At 39.0% G+C, this 24,266-nt stretch overlaps 1 protein-coding gene across 1 annotated transcript in view; it reads left to right on the top strand.

Moving 5' to 3' along the window:
* PTPRT (protein tyrosine phosphatase receptor type T) overlaps positions 1 to 24,266 on the top strand; it is an 846,734-nt gene that overhangs the window by 786,045 nt on the left and 36,423 nt on the right. The window contains exons 19-23 of the mRNA XM_044659804.1: positions 4,632 to 4,708; positions 9,786 to 9,822; positions 16,596 to 16,693; positions 17,544 to 17,660; positions 22,093 to 22,247. Coding sequence (XP_044515739.1) covers positions 4,632 to 4,708; positions 9,786 to 9,822; positions 16,596 to 16,693; positions 17,544 to 17,660; positions 22,093 to 22,247 — 484 coding nt within the window. The remainder of the gene's footprint in view (positions 1 to 4,631; positions 4,709 to 9,785; positions 9,823 to 16,595; positions 16,694 to 17,543; positions 17,661 to 22,092; positions 22,248 to 24,266) is intronic.

Raw genomic sequence — 24,266 nt, 5'->3', positions numbered from 1 at the left:
ATATATATATATATATATATATATATATATATATATATATATATATATATATATATATACTTTTAGATGGCATTTCCCAAATTTCACTTTTGCAAATGCCAGCTGGAAGAGTTTCTTTTTTATCCTTTAGGCAATAGGGAGTCAGTTAAAGTTTTTGAACAAGGATGAGGCATGGTTGGGCCTGTACATGAAAAAGACTATTTTGACAACTTTGTGAAAGTTGGATTGCAGAGGAGAGAGAGACCAGAGTCAGGAAGACCCTTAAGAGGTTATTGGTGAAAAGTGATGAAAATCAGAATCAGGTTGGTTGCAATATCTCCTGGAGAGAAAGAGACAGCTATGAGAAATGCTGTACAGGCAAATTTCACTAGATTTGGTCACTGGTCTGATATGCAACTTCCATCCAATTTGTAATGGAGGAATTCACTATTTTATACATCAGGAAACTGAGGCTCAGAACAGTCACAAAGATATTCAGTGTCAGGAATGGGACTAACAGTACTATCCCTTAACTCCAAGTCTAATATTCTTTTCACTAACTCAGTCTAAGGATTTGTTTCATCTTTCCCAGAAAACTGACTACTTTATACTTGTCTGTAAATTAATGATCTATTCTAAGCCCTTACCTCCACCATGGGTTTGATGACAGTGGAAGAGAGATAGACCCATTTCTTTAGCTCTTAGTTGTCAAAGTGTTTTCCTCAATGCAATTCATGAACTTGGGCATTTCCCATCTTGATCCCACTTCCCTCCTGTTCTAGCTGGGCTATGCTAGTAATATCCTCCTACATCTCATGTGCCTCTTATCTGTTCCTTATTCCTCATATCATGTAAATCTTCTGAGTGGCTGCCTGGAATAGACAAAGCTCACTCTTTCTCATGCCTTTTCTGTTTCTTCTGGCAACTTCATCTCCTGTGAGTTCATCTGTAGAAGAGTTTAGTCATCTGAATTTTTCTGGGCCAAGACTGATAGTCATAGACTTGGAGTTCCTGAGAGGGACCCTGAAAAGAGATCCCTAGTGAGTCAAAACCCTCCCCCAATACTTCACCCCTCATTTGTCTTTTTGGGAATCACATTTACAAATACCTTCATTTACAAATAACATGCATCAACTGGCTACTGGAAATGTGGGCAATGGAAAGCCATGCAATTCAGTCACAAGCCCTGGGTTTGATTTCTGGCTGTGACTCTTCCTAGCTTTAAAACCCTGGGAAAGTTGTTTAATCTCCAGAATCTCAATTCCTTCATTTGTAAAATGACACTAACACTTAAAGTACTTATTGCACAGGACTGTGGGTAAGGAAAGAATTTTGACAACTTTAAAAGCACAGTAGAAATGTAATCTAGAGAATAGACTTATCATAGGAAGGGACCTCTTCACCAGGAGCTCAGCCATTTGTACCCAAGTGTACCAAGTCATTTACATGCCTCAGTGATAATCTTTTCAAACACATTCCCCTTTTGCTCTTCCAACTATAACTTGTAACTCTCCCGTTTCCAAGAGATGTAGTTTGTTAATAACCCTTCAGGCCCGTCCTTCTCTTGCAGCTTCATAGTTGGCTTTGTAGGATCATAAGCTGGAAAGAACCTTTGACTTCACCCAGTCCAACTCAGTTTTTTATAGAAGGGAAATTGAAGTTGGTCCTCCAGTTGAAATGTTTACCCAGGGTCAAAGAAGCCATAGACAGCAAAGGCAGAATCCCAATTCCCTGATATGCAGGCAATAAACCAGACTTTTCTTGGGCTTTGCCGTCATGCTTCTACTAAAAGATGTTCTTATTCATCCATTCGCTCAGCAGGCATTTATTAAATGCCTACTGGGTACAGCACACTATATGCAAATCTCCCAGTGCAATGTACTCAAGTTTATGCAGGCTGTTTTCCTATTCCCTAAATGTTAGAGAGCTTTTTGCTTCCACATGATTCTTTCTAACTTCCCTTCTTGTCTTGAATATCAAATGAGGGACACCAAATTAGTTTCTTTTCAAGCTTGCAGAATGTAGATAGCGTGTAATGAGCATTCTGGCGCTCTTTGTAAATTGCCTGGTATAAACTCCTCCATGTTGTCGACTTCCCTATCTTTCTCCATGTGTATGTGTGTAAACATAATTTTTCATCCACCTAATTATATAAAGTTAGAAAAATAAGGGACAGGAACAATATGAGCGTCTCCCATAAGTAATAAATAAACTATGAAGATATTGCTACCCTTCCCTTTATAAAATCCTAGAGTGGGGATTTCAAATTGGATTCTGTCCTTTAATGAAAGCTCTCGGTCTCTCTTTGGGTTTACTATTGGAGGAATTTGCACTCAATGTGTTAAAAGGTCAGTAGGGGGACTGTGAAGTTCTTATCCTCACCCAATAGCTGATAATCTAGATGTCACAGTTTCTCACCACCAATCTGTTTCCTCACAACTAACCTATGTTAGAAGTGCATGCATGGGACCTGTGTTCCCATCCCAGATGTCCAAATTGCTCAGCCTGGCATCATCTCCAAACAATACAAAACTGAAAGCGTTATGGGAAACTCAGTTTACCCCATCTATGTTCCCTAGAACAGTGGTTTTATAAGGGTGTGCCATGAATTAGATGCAACCTACATTTGCAATTAATTATGTGCATACTTCCAGGTTTCCTCAACCACCCTCAGTGTATCCCTTAGCAAAGACAGTTACTGTGTTGTTATGAGCAAAATGAGTTTGAGCACCACTGTCCTACTTCCTAAACATTTTTTAACAAGTAACATCTCATCTGGGCAAACACTCCTTGGCATCTACTCCCCTCGTTCATTCCCAATTGCTCTCACTGAAAAACCCTCACTAGGAAGGATAGGGAATCAAACACACTCCACTTTGGATGAAATACAAAAATGGTAATCAGGACTTGACCTAGTCTTCAAATGAATCAGATATTCGCTTCAAGAGCAGAGTTGCAACATTGCCATATTATGAAAATATATATCTGGAGGGGTGTTTGATTTATTTGTAATAGGGAACTTCATGGACCCACACCAGAAGTTACTACCCTTCTCTATTTAACAGAAATTCCTTGAGGCACAGAAAGAGATTCAGGGATTTGCCTGATATCACACAGCTAGTAAGAATCAAAATCTTTATACATATATATTTACATATAAAGCCCAAGTCTTTCATATACATATGCACATATACGTATATATGTAAAAGACACATACGTTGAGATTTTTTTTTTAACCACATCTCTGATTCCATTAGTATAGGGAGCTCCTGGTCATGATCTTCCTCTCCAGTACCTTTTCTGCAGCTTTATATAGTCTAAGACTGGGGCTGCCTAGAATTTGAGAGGCTAAATAAATCATTCAGAACCATAGTCAGTATGTGGCAACAGCAGAATTCAAACACAGATCTTCCTGATTCTGAAAACAGCTTTCTAGCCACCATATTACACTACCTCTCATTATCATATTACAAAAAGTAATTAATACAGGATTTTATGATGGAAGAGATTATGGATTATCAGGCCTATTGGGACCACGTTTTGAGAAGCACTGCCTTAAAATAAAAATGTTGCAGCAGGGAGGAACTTAATGTAGAATGAATTTGGAAGCTAACCAGCACTCCTCAACCTCTCCTTTTGGTTTATGATTATAACTAGTCCATTAGAATGAACCCTATGGGATGATCCAACTATTTTTTAGTGGAAGGGCTTCCCCCCACCCCATTAAGCATTATTTGAAAGAAATGGGCTTACAATTATTTTTGTACTAAGATTTTGGTTGAAATTGTCACTTTTGACATGAAGTTTTTGGTCACTGGTGGAAAATTCTTTAAGATTCATTCAGGAAATATAAAAGAATTGGATAAAATACAGAAAATAAAGCCATTTTTAAAAATGGACATGAAAGAGGCAGTGTACTATCTACAGTGGATAGAGCACTGGGCTGGAAATTAGAAAGACCTAAATTCAAATCCTATTTCTGACACATACCATATATGTGATCATGGGAAAATACTTAACTTCTCCGAGCCTCAGTTTTCTCATCTGTAAAATGGGCAAGGGGGGGGGGTGATTAGATGACCTCAAAGATCCCTTCCAGTTCTAAATCTCTGATCCTATTAGAATGAAACCTAAGCATAATATATGAGAGCAGTTTACTCTAACTTTATTTAGCCTCCCCTTTCATAGGGCCTTTTATAAAGGCATAAAAACTGAGGGTTCTAGAGAGGCAGCTGGGTGGCTCAGTGAATAGAATGTAAGGCCTAGAGTCAAGAGGACCTAGATTCAAATCTGGTCTCAGACACTTCCTAGCTATGTGACCTTGGGCATGTCACTTAACCCCAACTGCCTAGTCCTTACCATTCTTCTGTCTTGGAACCAATACTTAGTATTGATCCTAAGACAAAAGGGAAGGGTTTTAAAAAACAAAAAACAAAAAAAACAAGTGTCCTGAAAAGTCATGGCTAATGAATTTTAACAGCTAGGTCCAAGCCCATGAAAGGTTGTGGTATCACTACCCACAGGAGAGCAGAAATCTTCCCCCACTGGTCATGGTCCCTTAGACACAATATCTGGTTTTCCTTCCTCTCTCACTCTAATTCCAGAAGGTCCATTTTTCTAAAACTTCCCTCACTTTCTCCCTCTCTTTTCAGATGACCACTCGAGAGTCAGACTGCTAATGCTGGATGGAGACCCACATTCAGACTACATTAATGCCAACTACATCGATGTAAGTGTCCTTCATCATGGAGATGATCTGATGAGAGGGATTTTACAGCCTGAGATTCATGAACTTTTGGCCATGATGAGATCATTGCTCTGGAACAGCCCACTTCTTCTTGCCCAAAACATGCAGTTCATTTCTCCCTTCTGCCTCCTTTCCCTCAGCCCAACTCCTGGGATGGTTGAGTTTGAGACCTTGGGTTTTTACTCTCATACTCTGGACTCCTTCATACTCTCAAATTTCTGTTAGAAATCTCCAACATCTAAATAACCTAGGATACCTCCATTCTCTGACTTAAACATTGCAATTACCAAAGAGAAATGGTCTTTTTTAATGTCTTAATTTCTTCATCTAAAAAATGGGGATAATAATCCCTACTAAGGATTTTGTAAGGGTAAGATGAGTCAACTAGCATTGAACAGGACTCTGCAGGTGAGTACAAAGTAGAAGGGCTTTTGCTTAGGCAGGAGAAAGAATTTCTGGTTTGGGTCAGTTGAGGTTAGAGTGTTCAGTCAGTCAGTTATGATCTAAGAAGAGCTCCCAGGTGAAGTGGCAAAATACAAATGCTGTTGCTTAGGTAGGAGAAAAAAGACACCAGGGGAAGTTCTGGTTTGAGCCAAAGAAACTTGATTTAGGTATACCTAGTCATTTTTTCTTTGTCATTTCTGCTCAGCCTAGGATTCATTCTATGTATTAGGATTTATCATTAATGATAAATATTGTTATTGATAATAACAATGATTAATAATAATGATGTCTTGAATTTTTATAATATAATACAATTTTATAATACAATAAATACAATACCAAAAACATTTATTAAATCCCTCCCGTGTACAGATCACTGGTCTAAGTGCCAGGGATGATTCAAAGTTTAATTAAGACATGGTCCTGCCCTCCTGGAGCTCTCAATCTAGTAAGGGGATGAGACATAAACCCAGATAAAAACTCAGATGCACTACCATTTACATACACAATGGTATGTGATATGGACATTCAAGAGGTACAAATAATTTAGTGTGTCGTATATGAATGGGAATGTTGTTATAACTAGGTGGGGTTGGAGAAGGTTTCCTGGTGGAAATGGGCTTTAAAAAATAGGTAGGTGACCAATAGGCAAAGAGGAAACCAAAGAATATTCTAGGCATTTGGAATAATATGAACAAAGATAACTTGGGGAAGGAGAGACTGGAGAAATTATTCAGGATGGATTTTAGATTGTATGGAGGGGGGGATAATGAAATAGGACTGTAAGGGGTGGGAAGAACCAGATTGTGGAAGGCTTTAATGGCCAGGGAAGGAGTTTATATATCATCCCAGAGGTAATAAGGGACCTTCAAAGACTTTTTCAGTACAGGAATAACATTATCAGATGTTGTTGTTGTTCAGTCATGTCCAACTTTCATAACCCCTTTTGGGGCTTTCTTAGCAAAATACTGGAATGATTTGTCATTTCCTTCTCCAGTTCATTTGATAGATGAGGAAATTGAGGCAAGCAGGGTTAAATGACTTGCCCTGGGTCATGCAGTACCTGAGGCCACATTTGAACTCAGGTATTCCTGACTGTAAGTCTGGTTCTCTATCCACTGCCAACTAAGCTGCCACACATTATCAGATAAGCATTTAAGAAACAATTCATCTCCCAGTACTATGAAAAAATAGATTGTTTCCCATAGAGCTTCAGGGTTTCAAAGCCCTTTCAAATACATTCTCGTTTTGTTGTCTCAGAAGCTGTGTTAAGGATTATTTTCCTCAATTTTCAAATAAAAAAAAAAAAACCTAAGGCTTAGAGAAGGGAAATGATTGGTCCAAGTTCATATATCAAGCTAGCGGGAGACTGCTAACTCAAATCCAGGTCTTTGGAGCCAAACCATTCCTATGTGGAGAGGCAGCATCTCCCCAAACAGCCGCCCGGCTGTCCATGATATAATCAGTGCATCCAAGAATGGGTCATTAATTCACTACAAAAGGAAGGAAATAATAAAGCTTCATTAAAATGAATCTATTTGGATAATTGGAATGGACATTACGAGGCATGCCTGTGTCTCAAGAGTCTGTGGTTGCCGGCTGAAGCGTCTGTTCACTGGCTTTATTTCTATGCCTCTGAAAGCACTGGCTACTTGAATCCGTTATAAATGACTAGCTTAAAAATAAATATTGTATCTGGGTCCCAAATAAGTAACAGATGCATGAGTGTAGAGTGAGATAAATGTATTTTGGATACAAACCTATTTCACATTCCCCATAGTCATATGGGGGAAGGCCTATTGCTGGTTTTCAGAGTATTTGTGTACTGTGTAGGTGGGATTTAAATGAATTAAAAGTTCTTCTCTGGGTAGAAGTTTTCTTATAAAAAGTTAATAATCTATATTCCATTATTAGAAAAAATATGTTTTTGTTGACAAGACGGGTGGGAGGGGTGGGAAGAGAAGAAAGCTAAAATACACTTTTGGGACTGCAAATTGGTCCAACCAATCTGGAAAGCAATGTGGAATCATGCCCCCAAAATAAAAGTACCCCAAATGGTCCCTACCCTTTGAAGAAGAGGTCTCTCTGCTAGATCTATCCTCCAAAGTCAAAGAGAGAGAATGAAAAATCCTTCATTTTCTAAAATGATCATAGCAATGTTTTTTTTTTATTTTTATTTTTGTTTTTTGTGGTAATAAGAACTAGAAACAAAGTAGGTGCTCATCAATTGGACAAGGGCTGATCAAATTATGGTATATAAATGTAATAGAATCTTACTGCACCTGAAGATATAACAAATAGGAAGAATTTAGATGGGCATAGGAACGCTTGAATGAACTGATGCAGGGCAAAGTAGAACAAAGACAGAACTTAGAAAACAATAAACATAGTTACTACGACAATGTAAATAGAAAGAATAATGGAATAAAACCAAAGGTTGCATAATTATAATGGCCAAGCTTGTCCCCAAATAAGAGTAGAGAAAATAAACTTCCTTTCTGTCATCACAAAGGTAGGATACTATGGGTGGGGAATGTCATATGTTGTCACACATAGTCAATTTATTAATTGGTTTGTTGGCCTTTTTTTTTTCTTTTTAAGTCTTTGTAACAAGAGAAAGCAAGATAGGCAGAGGAGAAAAAGCCTAATGTTTGGAAATGAATGGGATGTAAAACCAAAGAGATTCTTTTTGAAATAGATTTTTCTGGGAAAAAGAAAATGGGATATTGGGAGTGAGGGTACCCTAAACATCCTCTTTCATTTCACTAGCTCAAATTGTAGTTAAATTCTTCCCCCCACCCCATCTTGATAATAAGAATAATTTCAATTTCCATAGCATTTGTAACTTTGTTCTTGTACTTTGTCAATGTACTTTGCCCACAATTATGCTGTGAAATGGAGAGTGTATATATCTTATCCCCATTTAACAGATCAAAGAATCACACTTTATATCTAGAAGGGATCTAAAACATCATTTAGTCCAAACTGTACCTTCCCTATAATTCCTTCTACAACATCTCCAACAATTCTAACACACATTATATATATAAATTATTGCTTGGCCATACATACCCACCATCTAGTACTTGTGAAGTTGATGATTTGAACCCAAGTATTGTTTGTTCAGTTATTTGTTGTGTCAGATTTTTCATGGCCCTGTTTGGGGTGTTCTCAGCAAAAAACTGGAGTGGTTTGCCATTTCCTTCTCCATCTCATTTTGCAGATAGGAAAACTAAGGCAAACAGGATTAAGTGACTTTCCTAAGGTCACACAGCTAATAAGTGTCTGAGAGTTGATTTGAACTCACAAATTTGAGTCTTCCTGATTCTAGGCTTGACGCTCTATCCACTGCATCGTCCAAGTATGGAACTTGGCATTTATTTCTGTTACATTTCAACTTATTTGATTCAGCCCATCATTTTAACTGGTTGAAGCCCTTTTATATCCAGACTCTTTCATCCTTTGTGTTAGTTATCCCTTCTAGCTTCATGTAATTTGGAAATTTGACAAGAATGACATCTGAGCCTTCATCTAAGTCATTAGCAACAGTGTTGAAAAGCACAGGGCCAAAGACAGATTCCCTGGAGCACTCTTTTAGAGGCCTCTATTTAAGGGGATGTTGATTCATTAAAGGCTATTTTTACAATTTACTCTTAGACTCCTCTTTCTCCTCTACAAAGCCTGGCCCAGGTTTGCCACATAGTAGGCACCCAGTAAATACTTAGTGATTGTGGCATAGCATAGAGAGCAATGGATTCTTGGATCAAATACTTGCTCTGACAAGAATGAAAGGCACAAGGCAAGTTATTTAATGTCTGTACTACAGAGAGGCAGATTTTAGCTCAATCTGAAGCAGAAAAGGGCAACTAGGTGGTACAGTGGTTAGAGTGCTGGGCCCAGAGTTAGGAAGATCTGAGTTCAAATCTGACATTAGAGATTACTAGCTGTGTGATCCTGGGCAAACCATTTAACCCTGTTTGCCTCAGTTCCTCATCTGTAAAATAAGCCAGAAGAAAATGGCAAACCACTCCAGTATCTTTGCCAAGAAAAACTTGACAGGGATCACAATCAGATACAACTGTAAACAACTAAACAAAAGGGGGAGAAACATAGTAATTAGTTATGCCCCCAAAATTAAATATGCTGCCTCAGGTTATACTGAGTTCTACATGAACATGTGTCGGGAATATTGGCAATCCAGGATTTCCTACTCTAGTAGGATGACCTTTGCCATCATTTCTATCTTTGAAATATAGTATTCTTGCTAGTGCTCAGTTTCCTCAACTGTAAAATGGAGTTCTTACCAGTCTGCTTCACACAGTTATGAGGAGAAAAAGACTTTGTAAAGCACCAAATAAGTTCATATTATTGATTAATTAAGCCATGTGTAGTGACCAGCTCCTTCTCTTTTTTTGCCCTGTTTCCCTTCTGAGCAGCTTAGGCAAGGAATACATGAAAAAGATTAATGTTAGTACATGTGTGCTTCTAAGGCTGCATGTGCCAACAGCCACACTTGGAAGGAGCAGGTGGACTGATCTTCAAAGCCAGAAAATGTACTATTTTCTCCAACTCTGAATAGTATCTATTCACTATTTCTCTTTCTTCTCTTATTCAGGGATACCACCGACCTCGTCATTACATTGCTACCCAAGGTAAGTGCATACCTTCCTCATTTTCTTTTGATGACCAATGATCTGTTGGAGCAGAGCTCCATCTGAATAACAGTAGAAGAGGGAGATGAGGAATCACAAATTATCATTTACCCACTCTGCCTAGTCATCACTCATATAAAGGGAGCCAAGGAGTCAAAGAAATGTAAGTGAGGAGGGAGTGCATTCCAGGACAGGGAGTATTCTATGTAGAGACAAAGCAGTTGTAGATGGAACAACAAATAGATATGGTACAGCTTAGCTGTACCATAGGGCATATGAAGAACAGTAAAGGATGGAAACAAATTGTGAAGGGCTTTGAATGCAAACAGAGTTCTTTATATTTTGCCTGGAAACTTTTGAGCAGAGGAGTTGGTCAGATCTGATCTTTCACAGATCTACCGTGGAAGTTGTGTAAAGAATAGATTGGATAGGAGACTGGACAGAAGCAGATTGACTGGGAGGCTACTACAAGAATTCTAGAATAATTGAGATGAGAGGTGATGTGGGCCTGAAAAAGGGTAGTGGATGTGTGTGATCAAATAGAACAAGACATTTGCTAGAGAACTTGTAAAGGCAGAATTGACAAGATTCAGAAGTTTATCAAATACAGGAGATAAGAGAAAATGACAGAAAATGGTTGACATTAAGATTGTGAACTTGTGTGCTTTAGAAGCACCTTCAATAGAAATATGAAAGTTAATACATAATGAAAATTTGTGTGTGTGGGGAAAGATATTGGATTTTATTTTCTACATGTCAATGAAAAATATCTATGGGACATACATTTGGAAATGCCCTCAAATCAATTGGTAATGTGGGACTAGGGCTACAAATAGAGATATGAGAACTATTTGCATGGAGGTCATTGGCGTGAGGATAGATCAAAGCCCTAGCACAGCAGTCCAGAGGATATTTAGTCCACTCTTCTCTTCAGATTCACAGGTGGTTTGGTGTAATGGAGAGAGCACTTGGAATAGGCATCAGAAGCCCTGGGTCATCTTTTACTCTTCTTACTTACTAATTTTGAGCCCATGGGAGAGTCATTTCACTCTCTAAGCTGTAGTTTCCTCAACTATAAAATAAAAAGTTTAGATGAGATGATACCTAAGGTCTCCCAGTTTCAGCCATCTATAAACTACAGGAAGATTGTTGCAGAACTGTCTTCAAAGGCAAACACAATAAATAGGGAATATATCTTCCTATGTCCTTTGCCATCATCTTATGCAATTCTTGCATCAATACTTAGACCAAAACACTTAAGCTTTGGGGCATGACAGGGTATAGAACCTCACAACCACTCAGAGCTTGGCCATCAGCTTTTGGAGTACATAAGGGTTATGTTATCTGTAAGTGAGGGAGAGAGTAGGAGAGATCACTAGGAACTAACTTTATGGGAGAGATTGGCCAGCAGTATCCCCAGAAAACATAAATTCAACCTGACCATTGTAGCTCATTGTTATGGTGATGGAGAATGGGAAGCTGAGGAGAGGACTGACAGAAGTATTTCAGATAAAGAATGAGGGATAAAGAATGGTGTTCAATGTAAGAGCCTGGCATAAAAAAGGGATAGTTGTTGTTGATACATGCACCTGTGCCTCTAGGCTTATCATGCTTTGAAGTAGGGTTTGTCACATTCAAGCTGAAAATAAGCTTAAAAACCAGAAATAAGATATCACAGGAAACAATCCTGGGTCTTCAGTCAGAGGAGCCAGGTCCAAAACCTGACTCTGCCATTTACTACCACTTGCATAACCTTGGTCAAATCATTTAACTTGTTTGAGCCTCAGTTTCCTCATCTGTAAAATGAAAGGGTTGGGCTAGAACCTCATTAAGATCCCTTCTTATTCCAAAAACGATTCTAGTCCTCTAAATTGGTTTGATTCTTTCATTCCTTTCTTGAATTATAGGTTCTTTACAAAGAAACTAAAACACAGACAGTTTAAGAGTTGAAATAGAAATTGGCACCAAAAAGAATAGGGGAAAAAATCCTGAAAGACATGAACACAGGTAAAAGTGTGGTATTAATTAAAAAAGCAATGGACTAGGCAGCCAGGAGTCCTGGGCTTTGCTCTCAGCTCCATCACAAATTAGCGCTGCCTCTCTGAACTTCCTTCATTTCCCTTCTCTTTAAAAATAAAGAAATTTGTCTAAATCAGTGGTCTTCAAAATAGACTATTCTTGCCCCTACTCCCCCTACTGTAGACTGATCTTAAGGATTATCTAGGCAACAAATCAGAAGATAGGAAGCCTGTGATGCCAATCAAGGGATTTGCCTGCAACACAACCAACTCTGCTCTATCCTCCATCTGCTCTACCAAATCTGCTCCCTCTTAGATTTACAAATTACTAATCCCCACTCCCCCGTTTGAATATGATAGGCTGCTTAGGGCAGTTGTTTTAATTAAAAGTTGACCAATATACTAGCAGCAGCAGCTGCACAAAACCTATTAGGAAAATCCTTCTGCATTCCTTTTAATTTTGGAAGAATCCATCAGCAATCATTTACTTAGTGCCCATTTTGTGATAAATCAGTGCTAACCACTGGGGACTCAAAGAAAAGGAAAAAACAACAGTCCATACTCTTAAGAAACTTATGATCTAATGGGAGACACAACATGCAAACAATGATGTATTGACAAGATTAATACAGGAGAAATCAGAGATAATCCATAGGGAGAAGACATGAGCATTAAGGGAACCTGGGAAAGGTTTCTTGTAGAAGCTGGGACTGGAAGGAAACCAAGATGGCCAGGGGATGGAGATGAAAAGGATGAGAATTCCAGGACAGGGACCAGCCTGTGAAAATGCCCAGAATCAGAAGATGGAGGGTTTTGTTGGAGGAACAGGAAAGAGTCAAATCCTGCCAGACTGTGGTGTATGCAAGAGAGAATAAGAAAGGTCCAATGAGACCTGGTTAAAAAGACCTTTGAATGCCAAACGGAGGATTTTATATCTGATCCTAGAGGGAGGAGGGAGCCATTGGAGTACAAGGGAAGGAGGGATGTGATGTAGTCAGGCTTGAGGTTTAGGAAGACTAACGGAGTAGAGGATTTACTGGAATGGGGAAAGACTTGAAATAGGAAGACAAATCTGTGAACTATACCAATAGTTCAAACATGAGGTGATGGGGGTCTGGACCATGGTGGGTGCAGTGTCTTAAGGGCAAAGAATGATCTATCAGAGATATTACAAAGGGAGAATCAACAAGACTTGGCAACAGATTGGGTATGGAAAATGAGCGAGAATGAGGAGTTGAGAATGATACCTATGTGTGACCTTGGGCCACTGCAAGAAAAGTGATGTCTTACAGTAACAAGAAATTATTTTATCAGTATACAGATTTCCCTTCCATATGGCAGGGGTTAGGGCCACATTTCCTGCTCCCCCTGACCCTTATAATCTGGAAAATCTGCAAAAAAATTTGGTACTGTACCAGAGAAGAAGAGTGAATTTTTTAAATGGGGTGTTTACAGTACCTTATGTGCATTAAACTTTTTAAGATGTCTACATTTTTAGCCCTTGAGTGTCATTAGCTGGCTTTACCATTCTTTTTGCAAACTTAACTTTTTATTTATTTTAACTTTAAAAAAGAAATCGTATATGTTTATAGCATTAAAAGATAAAATATGTTGATATTTTACAATATACTATAGATATATTTTATGCATTTCTGAATTTCTAAACTTTTTCTGTGTCACTTGCTGGCCTTTCTGTGTCATCGGCGGCTTCCACAAAACTCCTTAAAAATTCCTATTTAATTTCTTATGCTGACTCATGATATATCAAAATCAAGATAGGGAAAGTCATGATGTGGAAGGGATACCTGTATTGTTTTTCCTGCCAAATCTCCCTGTCTTCTAAATGCCTCTGTTATTGTGGAGGGCACCACGATTGTTCAAATAACCCAGGTTTACTACCTTGGTTTCATCTTCAGCTTCTCACTCTCTGTCACCCCAAGTATTCATTCCATTGCAAAAACTTAATATCTGTCTCCAAATCTCTGTCATCAGTCTCTTTCTTTCCATTCACACAGCCACCATCCAGGTTCAAGTTCTCATTCCCTCTTACCTGGACTATAGCAGTAGCCTCTTAATTGGCTTCTAGTTCCTCTTCTCTCCGATCCATCCACCGCACAGCTGCCAAAGTGATTTTTTTAAAGCATAGATCTGATCCCGTCAGTCCAGTACTCAGTAAACTTCAGTGGCTCCCTGTTAGCACTAGAATAAACGACTATTTGATCTTTTACTCATACCTTTTAAAATTTCTTTTTTTGTATAAATTTTATAATGAATATATTTTAAGTGAATTAGTTCATGTATATGACATACTGAAGGTGGTAAAAAGGTTTTGCTGATCAAAAAAGTTTGGAGGCTATAAATCTAGTTCATCTCTAATGCCACTTTTTTTTTTAAAAACCCGCATTTTCTATTTTAGACTCAATACCGTGTATTGGTTCTAAGGCAGAAGAGCAGTAAGGGCTAGGCAATGGGGGTTAAATGACTTGCCCAGGGTCACACCACTAGGAAAGATCTGAGGTTAGATTTTGAACCCAGGACCTCCCATCTCCAGGGCTGGCTCTCTATCCACTTAGATACCCAGCTGTCCCCGTCTATCTAATGCCACTTTGAAATACAGCTATTCATAATTCTGTGATTCTCTGGTGGTCGAGGAACAACCAAGGTCAACTTACATAAATAAATTTTAATAAATCTCAATCCCCCCCCCAGAATATTCTAGAGAACACTTTGGGGGATCAGGTTCAAAACCTGAAAACTCTAACAGGAAGCAAGGGCTGCTTCAGCATTTCTTAGTCAATTGTTTCATGAACTGCTTTGCACATGCAAGTCCTGGGATCTGGGATTGCCATGCTAGTCACAGTTGTCAAAACAGCTGTGCATGTCAGAGCTGACAGATTCCCCAGAGTAGAGGGCCATCCCTGAGGCCACCCAAGGCTTTGGGGCAAATCATGCAGTGTTTTTCTCCTCCTGCCCTTAAGGGCACACAGACATGTCCTGTCTAGGCAGTTAAGAAGCTGCATGAAATATTAGCACAAAGTCTGTGCGATGGAACGAATCAAGAAACCTGGAAAGGGTTAGCAGACTAGTAGAACTAAATAAGGGGACCAGAGTTTGGATCCTGGGTCTGTTAACTTATTCCTTTTGTAAAATATAGATCACAGGGGCAGCTAGGTAGCACAATTATTTGAGAGCCAGATCTAGAAACTGAAGATCCTGGGTTCAAAAATGACCTCAGACACTTCCTAGCTGTGTGACCCTGGGCAAGTCCCTTACCCTCCATTGACTAGCACTTGACACTCTTCTGCATTTGAATTGATACTTAATATGTATTTTAGGACAGATGGTAAGGGTTTAAGAAAAAGTAAAATAAAATAAAATATAGGTCTCAGATCTAGACTTGGAAGGGATCCCTGGAAAAGCCCAATTCCTCTCATTTTACGAATGGGAAAACTGAGACCCAAAGAGTTCAGGTGACATGCCTACTGCACAGGTAATAAGCATCAGAGGTAGATTTGGAACCCAGATCCCTTCCCCCTCCAAACTGAAATATGTTGATTCTGCCATCCATTGGCCATGGGACCTTACCACTCTAGCTATTGCAATTTTTAAATCTTAGTTTCCTAATCTGAAAAACAGAAACAATAACACTGAATAACAAACCTTATAGAACTCTTTTTGAAATAGGAAAGGGTTTTGGATACGTGAGCTATGAAATCACCCTACAGCGAAAGTCAAAGTAGCTTTCACAAAAAAGGCTAAGAGACAACCCAAAGTATGTATATAATAAAAATAGCTGACTTCTTTTTTGTTGTTGGAACTGAAATGTTTGCAAAGCCTTTTACACACATTATCTTATTTGACCAGTGTAGCAATCCTATAAGGGAGTTATTATTATTATGTCTATTTAATAAATGGGGAAACTTCAAGGCTTTAAGTGACTTGCTCAGGGTCAGTATCTAAGATGGAATTCAAAACCAGTCTTTCTTGATCTTTAACCATGCTAGTTGCATGCATTAGAACTTCAGATCCCTTTTTAGCTTCAGTGATTCAGAACTATTTTCTTTCTCACCCAACATCTCCTTCAGGCACTGCTCAAGAGAGTTTGGAGGTGCTGAGATAGCAGATAGAGTGCTGGATTTGGAATCAGAAAGACTTGAATTTGAATCTTTTCTCAGACACTAGCTTGGACAAGTCTCTTAACCTCCGCATCTTATCTTTCTCAGTTCTAAGATGAGGAAATTGGATTTAATGGCCTGCAAGGTCCCTTCTAGCTCAAACTCAATGATCTTATGATCTGTATTAATGTTGTCTTCCTCCTCTACTTTGACCCCTGTACCTCAGAATGTAAGTTTCTTGAAGGTTGGGGCTATTTTTTGACAGTGTTTGGAACATATTAACAAATGATCATTGAATGAATAAAAAGATAATTTACCATTCCAAAGGAATAGTTCTATAGGAATAGCTTTGAATTTTGGAACTAGTTGTCTTTCCTTCTATAACAAATATACAAAATGAGAACTGGATCTTCAGTGACTTTCTCAGGCTGTTCCTATAAATTATAAGCCAAGCCTTCTCAGGAATCCAACCCTCATACTTGGTTGTACAAACCCTGAACTCCGTCATCATTTTCATTTATCAGGCTTTTCTAAGAGCTCTTGGTCCTATGCCTCACCCTAAGACATCATGAAAAAGGGACCAACTGCTGTCTTGCATGCAGGGATTCTAAGGCTCTAATATTTTTTTCTTCCTTCTTAGGTCCAATGCAGGAAACTGTCAAAGACTTTTGGAGGATGATTTGGCAGGAGAATTCAGCCAGTGTCGTGATGGTGACAAATCTCGTGGAAGTGGGAAGGGTAAGTTGCTTAGATGATGACTTTCTGGTAGCCACAAAAACTGAGGCAAAGCAAAACTCCCTTCTCAGTCTCTTCTTCATGAAAGGAATTAGCTGCCCCTAGATGGACTTCATAAAAAGTAGGTACTGTGGAAAATGTACTCCCAGAAGATGTGAAGCCCCCTGCCTGTGCCTCAAGGCCCCAGAACATTCACCTTTTGGGGGCTAAGATTCTTTCTCCTAAGAGAATCTCCTAAGATTCTCTCAGGCCCTAATGTCCAACTCTAGCCCATCCCTCCAGGTCTTTGTCTTCCTCACTCCATCATTTTACCTTCCTAGTCTCATAACCATTTTCCTCCACTTTCCATTTTTAACTTTTTTTTAGTACTGCTGTGATAGCACTCACCTTACTTTAGCTGACTGGAGTTTCACACTGCTTCATTGCCTCCAGGCACTAGAGTTAATTTGGCCATGCCTGGCATGGTGGCTGCCCAACCAAGCCAGTCAAGGCATTTATAGCCTCCTATATTTGAATGGATCCATTATCTCATTATCCTCGCAACATGTTGAAGGCCTTCTTCTGGCTCTTTTACTCTTCCATGGGTACTCCTGCAGCCCTCAGGCTGTCTGTCTGTTGTCCTTCATTCTCTGCTGCCTCTTTTCAGCCTTTGAATATATGTGTTACACCATTTTTGCCACATGTAGCACAGTGGCCACCCACTGACCCAGGTCAGCTAGGCACACCTAGCTTGAAATCCCCATTAAGTCCCACTTGTGTTTATTAAAATGAAAGCCTGCGGCGAAGTTGGTTCTCATCTCCACAAGCTGAGCTTTGCCATTCCTGTTTTCTATTCTCTCTCTTTTTGCTGCAGGTGAAGTGTGTTAGGTATTGGCCGGATGACACAGAAGTTTATGGCGATATTAAGGTCACATTAATTGAAACAGAACCACTGGCTGAGTATGTCATACGCACGTTTACTGTTCAAAAGGTAAGATTGTCCTTGGATGATAATCTTTGGAAAATGAGAGAACTTACCAAGATATGATAGGAGCAGAGGGGGGAATGTAAGACTCTTAGCTATGGAGCCACCCCTGCTTCTATTTCATTTTTACTCTCTATATGCATCTGAGGAAGATCAATTTGCTAATATAGGTGTATTTTGCTCTACATGTGGTATGTGTTGTTATAGCTCTGTGTAACATCATTTTATCTTTGCACTAAGCTCCATCCATACCAACTGACTTTAGCATCTGAGCTTGGATATTAACTTGCCTGCGTTTGGGGAATGGGCCAATATGAATGGTGAAGAAGACGATGGTGATAGAGAAAGGGCTGTTCTCTCTCCTAATATGGGAGAGCATTTCAGATAGAGAGAAAGACAGGGGCAGGATCCAAAAAGAGGGAATGGAGCAATGGATGAATGAATAAATGAATGAAAACATTTTTATTAAATATTATTATATGCTGAACACTGTGCTAGTTGGTGGAAATACAAATATAAAAGCAAGGCAGTCCCTGTCCTCCAGTAGCTGACACTCAATACACATCCCTGTGGTTTCCATGAAGGAATTTTGATCCCTGGGAATCAGAGGGATGATGAGTAGGGCTATAGAGAAGGTGATTTTATATCTCATCCAGAAGTAATAGTTTGATTATTGTTCTTAGAGAAAGAGATAGACTAAGGAGAACTTGTCTTCTTGCAGGAGGGCAGATGGCAAGATATCTGGTGTGGATGGATGTAAAGCATGATCTATGTCTAAGAGATATACTGGCTTAAGTTTATACTTGCTCGCTCACTGATCAGAACAGCTCAGCATCAGGGTACAGAGTTCCAAAGCTAAGCTGATTAATTCCAACTGGGAGAGGTGGGCAGTGGGATAATTCCTGAAGGTCTATTCCTAGAGGTCTTGTGCAGAGGGTGCTCTTCCTGGGAAGAGATGGTTCAGAGGAGGGAGAAGGGAAGGAGAATGAGATGTAGTGTCAGGACATGATGGCATAATCATTGAATAGCTAGTTATCTTAGGTCCTAGCCACTAACTGCTGAGTAGATTGCAAGTTCAACATAAGGCAATCATATGACATGATTTGAAAAAATTTTTTACTTTGAGCTGTACACAGACCATAATGTCTAGAGCAGAGTTGTTAACTTGGAATTCATAAACCTTTTTTTTTCTTTAATAATTTGATAGTTGGGAGCAGCTAGGTAGCTCAGTGGATTGTGAGCCAGGCATAGAGACTGGAAATACTATATTCAAATCTGGCCTCAGTTACTTCCTAGCTGTGTGACCCTGGGAAAATCACTTAAACTGGTTTGCCTCAGTTTCTTTATCTGATGAGATGGAGAAGGAAATGGCAAATCACACCAGTATTGTGCCAAGAAAAACCCAAATGGGATCATGAAAAGTCAGACAGGACTAAAAGACTTGAACAACAAAAATTCTCCTTCATAATCTTATATATTTGATTATATATATTTAAAAACATCTGAGAGCCAGCTAGGTTTCTCAGCAGATAGAGAAGAAGGCCTGGAGATGGCAGGTCTTGAGTTCCAATACGATCTTAGACATTTCCTTGATGTGTGACTCTGGGCAAGTCACTTAATCCCATTTGCTTAGCCCATACAACTCTTTTGCCTTTGTAAGGCAGAGAGTAAGGTTTTTTTTTTTAAAAAAACCAAACAGTATTTGGAGAGGGGATCTCCAATGAGTTCCACCAAATTTCTAAAAGAGTCAGTCCATAGCACTCACAAAAACAGTTAGGCAGCCCTGGGCTAGAGCAAGGGAAATAACAGATAAAATTCTCTGCTCTCATCAGACCCAATCTGCATCTGATATTTAGGCCTGAGCATGACTTGGAGGAAGAGCACTGACAAGTTAAAGTACATCCAGAAAAGGGTGACCAGGAGGCAGAGGAGGAGAACCATGTCAAAGCAAGATCAGCTGAAGAAAATGGAAATGCTTTGCCTGGAAAAGAGTAGAATTAAGGAAGGAGGAAAGTGATTCCTATGAACAAAGGGCTGTCACAGGGAAGAGGAATCAGACTTCCTATGCTTGGTCCCAGAGAGCAGAATGAGATACTGCAGAGAGCAAGATTTCAATTCAGTAAAAAGAAAACATTTATAACCATTAGGGCTATCCCAAAGTGGAATGGGATGCCTTGGGAGGTAGGGAGTTCTCCATCACTGGAGGTCTTTAAGGGAACATCAGATGATCTCATGTCAAGGATACTGTAGAGGAGATTCTTATTCTTTGTAAAGATTGAACTGGATGACCTTTCCAAGGTCCTTTCCAAAGCTGAAGTTGTTGATATACTGGAGGATGAACCGGGGATTAGAAATCCCCATTCTGAGGGTGGTCTAAAGACTCAGGCAGGGCCTGAGGTGTTCAAACTCCTTCCTTGCTAGTGCTTTATTTTTTTGTGGGTCTCAAAAATCATTAGATCTTTTGAGTTTTTTTTATTTTTTTGTTGTTGTTTAACAATTTTGATATCTGTTTTCTTTTTTGTTAAATTTCACATTAGTTTCAGTTATAATTCTTTCCTTCTTGCTTTCCCTTCTCCATTGTAAAAGCAAGAAAATGAAACCTATTACAAATACGTGTAATCAAGCAAAACAATATCCCAGCTTGATCATATCCTAGACCATGCACATGTATACACACATTTGAGATCACTAAGATTGATCTTGTTTCATTTATTTATTGATCCTTTTTATAAATGATTGATTTTGTTCTATAACTGCTTTGGTCCAATAATTGCTTAAGTCATGGTTCTTTGGCACTGAGCTTAGTTCAGAATTCAGCTGGCTTGTAATGGGTTAATTTTAGAAATCCAGCTCTCCTGCTAATCGCTGATCTATTCTTGCCTCAAGGAATTTAACTATCCTTAGGTGATACAGGTGAACCCAAGGGAGTCTGGTCTAGTATCTTTATACCACCAAGTCATCCTTCAAGGATATCTGGTTTGCTGTCTAAACAGGACTAGTTCAAATTAATTAAATAAATAAAATTTAAAGAAGAGAAATTTTAAAATTAAATAATTAAATAAAAAAATTTAAAAAAAACTGAATTGCACATCAGCTATAGGAGTGGTTTGGGGGAGCTAGAGAAAGAACATGAATCTTGTAGCCATGGAAAAATATTCTAAATTAATTAATTAAGTAAAAATTTAAAAATAAAATAAAACTAAATAAAAGGGACTGGTTTGATGTTTTTTGACCTCATACCTGGACTCAAGTGAGAATTTCATAGGCACAGAGAAGTAAGGAAGAGGTTGTTGCTAGCCCCCATTACCAGACTTCTAGCCAGGCATATCGTTCCCTGAAGCTAATGTCAGCTACCCTGGTCTGTTCTCAATTCTATAATCCCCAAAAGTTTTAAAAGGGGAGCTCTCTCTGCTCAGGATCTTTGGTATAAAATGAGAAAAGCCACTGACCCATTCATCTACAGCTAATTGTGTCTTTGTTAATAATGTCATCTTGCTTGGAGAATCGCCTCAGCTTACCTTTTCATTAAATTTTACATGGTACATGCATATTATTGTAGATAGGTATGTATATGCTGTTTCCCCACAATTGTTTATATTCACTTTGTATGTATTTAATATTTATTTATCTGTGTGCGTGTTTCTCTCCAGTAGAAGGTAAGCTCCTAGAATGGTACCAACAATAATAGGCACTTAAATGAGCACTAGAAGGATGGATTATAAAATGTCTGACTTTGGGATCAAGTGATCTGAGCTTGAATCCTGCCCCTCAAGTGTTTTATATTCTTGGACAAGTCACTGAAGCTCTCATTCAGTCTTAGTCCCATCCTTTATACATTTGGGATAGTAGTGGTTGCATGTAAGCCTGTCCATTTAGCAAGGCTGCAGTAAAAAAAAGCATTTTGTAAACCTTGAAGTTCTATGTAAATATGGGCAACTATAATAACAATATTACAACTTCCAAAGTAGTGATTAGTTCAGCCTTGGAAGATATTTCCTAAGAAGATTTCTAGTGAGGCAGCTACATGGTACAGTGACTAGAGCTCTGGACTGGAGTCAGGAAGTACTGAATTCAAGTCTGGACTCCTACATTTAATACAGTGTGACTCTGAGAAAATCCCTTTACCTCTGTCTGCCTCAGTTTCCTTATCTGTAAAATGGGTTTGTCGTAAAGATCAAATAATATAATTGTGAAGTGCTTAGCGTAGTACCTAGAACAGAATAAGTGATATATAAATGCTCATCATTTTACATTATCTTTATTATTAATTATTATGGCTATTGTTATCGTTGTCACTTCCCTGAGCCCAGTCCTTGTATTTTCCATCCTAGTTTCTTGGCAGAAGCAGCTAGAGGGTGGTCATGGCTGGGGCTGGGAGGAGGACAATGATGTGTCTCATAGTGAATGAAAGAAGACACAGGCTGTGTTTTCTCCTCAGAAAGGCTACCATGAGATCCGTGAGATCCGGCTGTTCCACTTCACCAGCTGGCCTGACCACGGGGTTCCGTGCTATGCCACCGGTCTCCTGGGCTTCGTCCGGCAGGTGAAATTCCTCAACCCTCCTGAGGCAGGACCTATAGTGGTACATTGCAGGTATGTCTGGTTTCTCAGCTGCTTCTCTCCTTCCCTCTCAGGTGCCTTCTTTGTCACTCTTTCCATTGTTTCATTGGCAGCTTGGTAGCACAGTGGGTAGAGCTCTGGATTTGGAGTCAGGAAGACATGAATTCAGGCTCTTCCTGGTGGTGTAATCTTGGGCAAGTCTCTTAACTGCTGTCTGCCTCAGTTTCCTCATCTGTAAAGTGAGGATAAAAATAGCACCAATCTCCCAGGGTGGTTGTGAGGATTAAATAAAATAATATCTGTAAATACTTAGGAATGGCATTGGCATCTAGTAAGCTCTTAATAAATGCTTGTTTCCTTCTCCGTCCTTTCTCTTTCCCGTTCCTCCTTAGAGGACACTGGCTAAACTGTCACAAGTGCCAGCCCTACCACTTCCTAGCTATGTGACCTTGAGCAAGTCAGCTCCTCCTTTTAGGTTTGAGTTTCTCCTCTATAAGTGAAGGGGCTGAATTAGCTGCTCTATCCTATGCCCCTCCAACACCAGCTTCCTACAAAGCTCTCCCATATGGGTCAGTCTGCTTATTCCAGATCCCTTCCAACATTCGAGCTCTTCGCTGCTGTGATATACACTGCCTTTCTTCTGGCCTTCTTTCAAGAGGTCACAGAAAACACAGAGCAACCTTTCTGTTACACCAGAGCTTGTTATCTGGGTACCACAGACCCTGCCAGGATCCACTGGAAGATTTCAGGGAAGAGAAGGGAATCATACTTAGTGGGAAGGAGATGGAGAATGATTATCTGTGAAATGGCCAGATAGGGAGGAACAGCACCAAGAAAGAGCAACATTACAAAAGCTTTGGGTTGAATAAGTATTTAGGAAGAGGACTTGAAGACAGAAAAAAAAGACAGATAGCTATTCTGAGGAAAGTGGTATAGAGTCAATTAGGGAAGTATAAAAGGGCTGACAAATGGTTGTGAGGGCCCAACTGCGATGAGATAATCCAAAATATTAGTTAACCCAGCCAGTACTATTATGGTTTTCTTTTTCTTAAATTTTACTTTTTCAAATGTCACAAAATTATATTCTTTCCTTTCTACTTCCCTACCTTTCACCCCCTGACATGCAAACACATGAAAAAAACAAGACTCTGGTAACAAATATTTATAAGCAAGCAAAACAAATTCCACCTTGGCCATTTTCAAAAGAAAAAAAAAGTTTCAATATCCTTTAATGCTTCAGTACTTTAATGAGTTTAATTTTCATTGCCTACTAAATTGAATGAGTGAATGTTTCTTCCCTGAGGCCATCCTGTCTCTGCCAGTGGGTAGGTAGCCTGTTCTATAGAGTCTTTAAGTCTTTTTAAACTGTTGTACAATGTTGTTATATGTATCATTCCCCTGTTGTATATATTATCTGCACAGTATTATTGTATATATTATTCTCCTAATCCTATTACCTTTATTTTTATCAGTTCATACAAATCTTTTCAGGTTTCTCTGAAAAAAAAAAAAAGAAAAAAGAAGAATGTCTGAGAGTCTATGAATTTGAAAGTAAAATAATTACATCTTTATTTTCATTAGCCTTTGACTTCTTTTGTAACCATTTAGATTTCATTTTATATATTCAAAAACTTCATTCTGAGAAGAAATTTATAGGTTTCACCAGATGGTCAAAGCGGTCTATGATCCATAAAAGGCTACTGATTTGTACATAGTTCTTTGCAGATTATCTCTTGGGCAAACTCCTTAAGAGTAGGAATCATCTTTCTTCTTTCTTTCAGTCCCTGTCACTTAACACATTGCCCAGCACATAGTAAGTACTTAATAGAAACTTCTGGACTGTGTTCCAAAATGATTTGGTTTTAGTCAGCAGATCTGGGAACCACTCCTGCAGAGATTAAAATATTTCAGTATTTCTCAAGCTATGTCCACACCAGTCAAGTGAAGAGGAAATTTATTGGATGAGTCCAAAGTCATAATCTTAGAGTGTCTGAACTTGAAATTACTTAAGACACCATTTAATCTAGCCGCCTTATTTTACAGATAAGGAAG

Source organism: Gracilinanus agilis, chromosome 2, assembly GCF_016433145.1.
Source record: "Gracilinanus agilis isolate LMUSP501 chromosome 2, AgileGrace, whole genome shotgun sequence".
Classification (NCBI taxonomy): domain Eukaryota; kingdom Metazoa; phylum Chordata; class Mammalia; order Didelphimorphia; family Didelphidae; genus Gracilinanus; species Gracilinanus agilis.
Note: the sequence above shows the minus strand (reverse complement) of the source record. Positions and strands in the feature narration are given on the sequence as shown.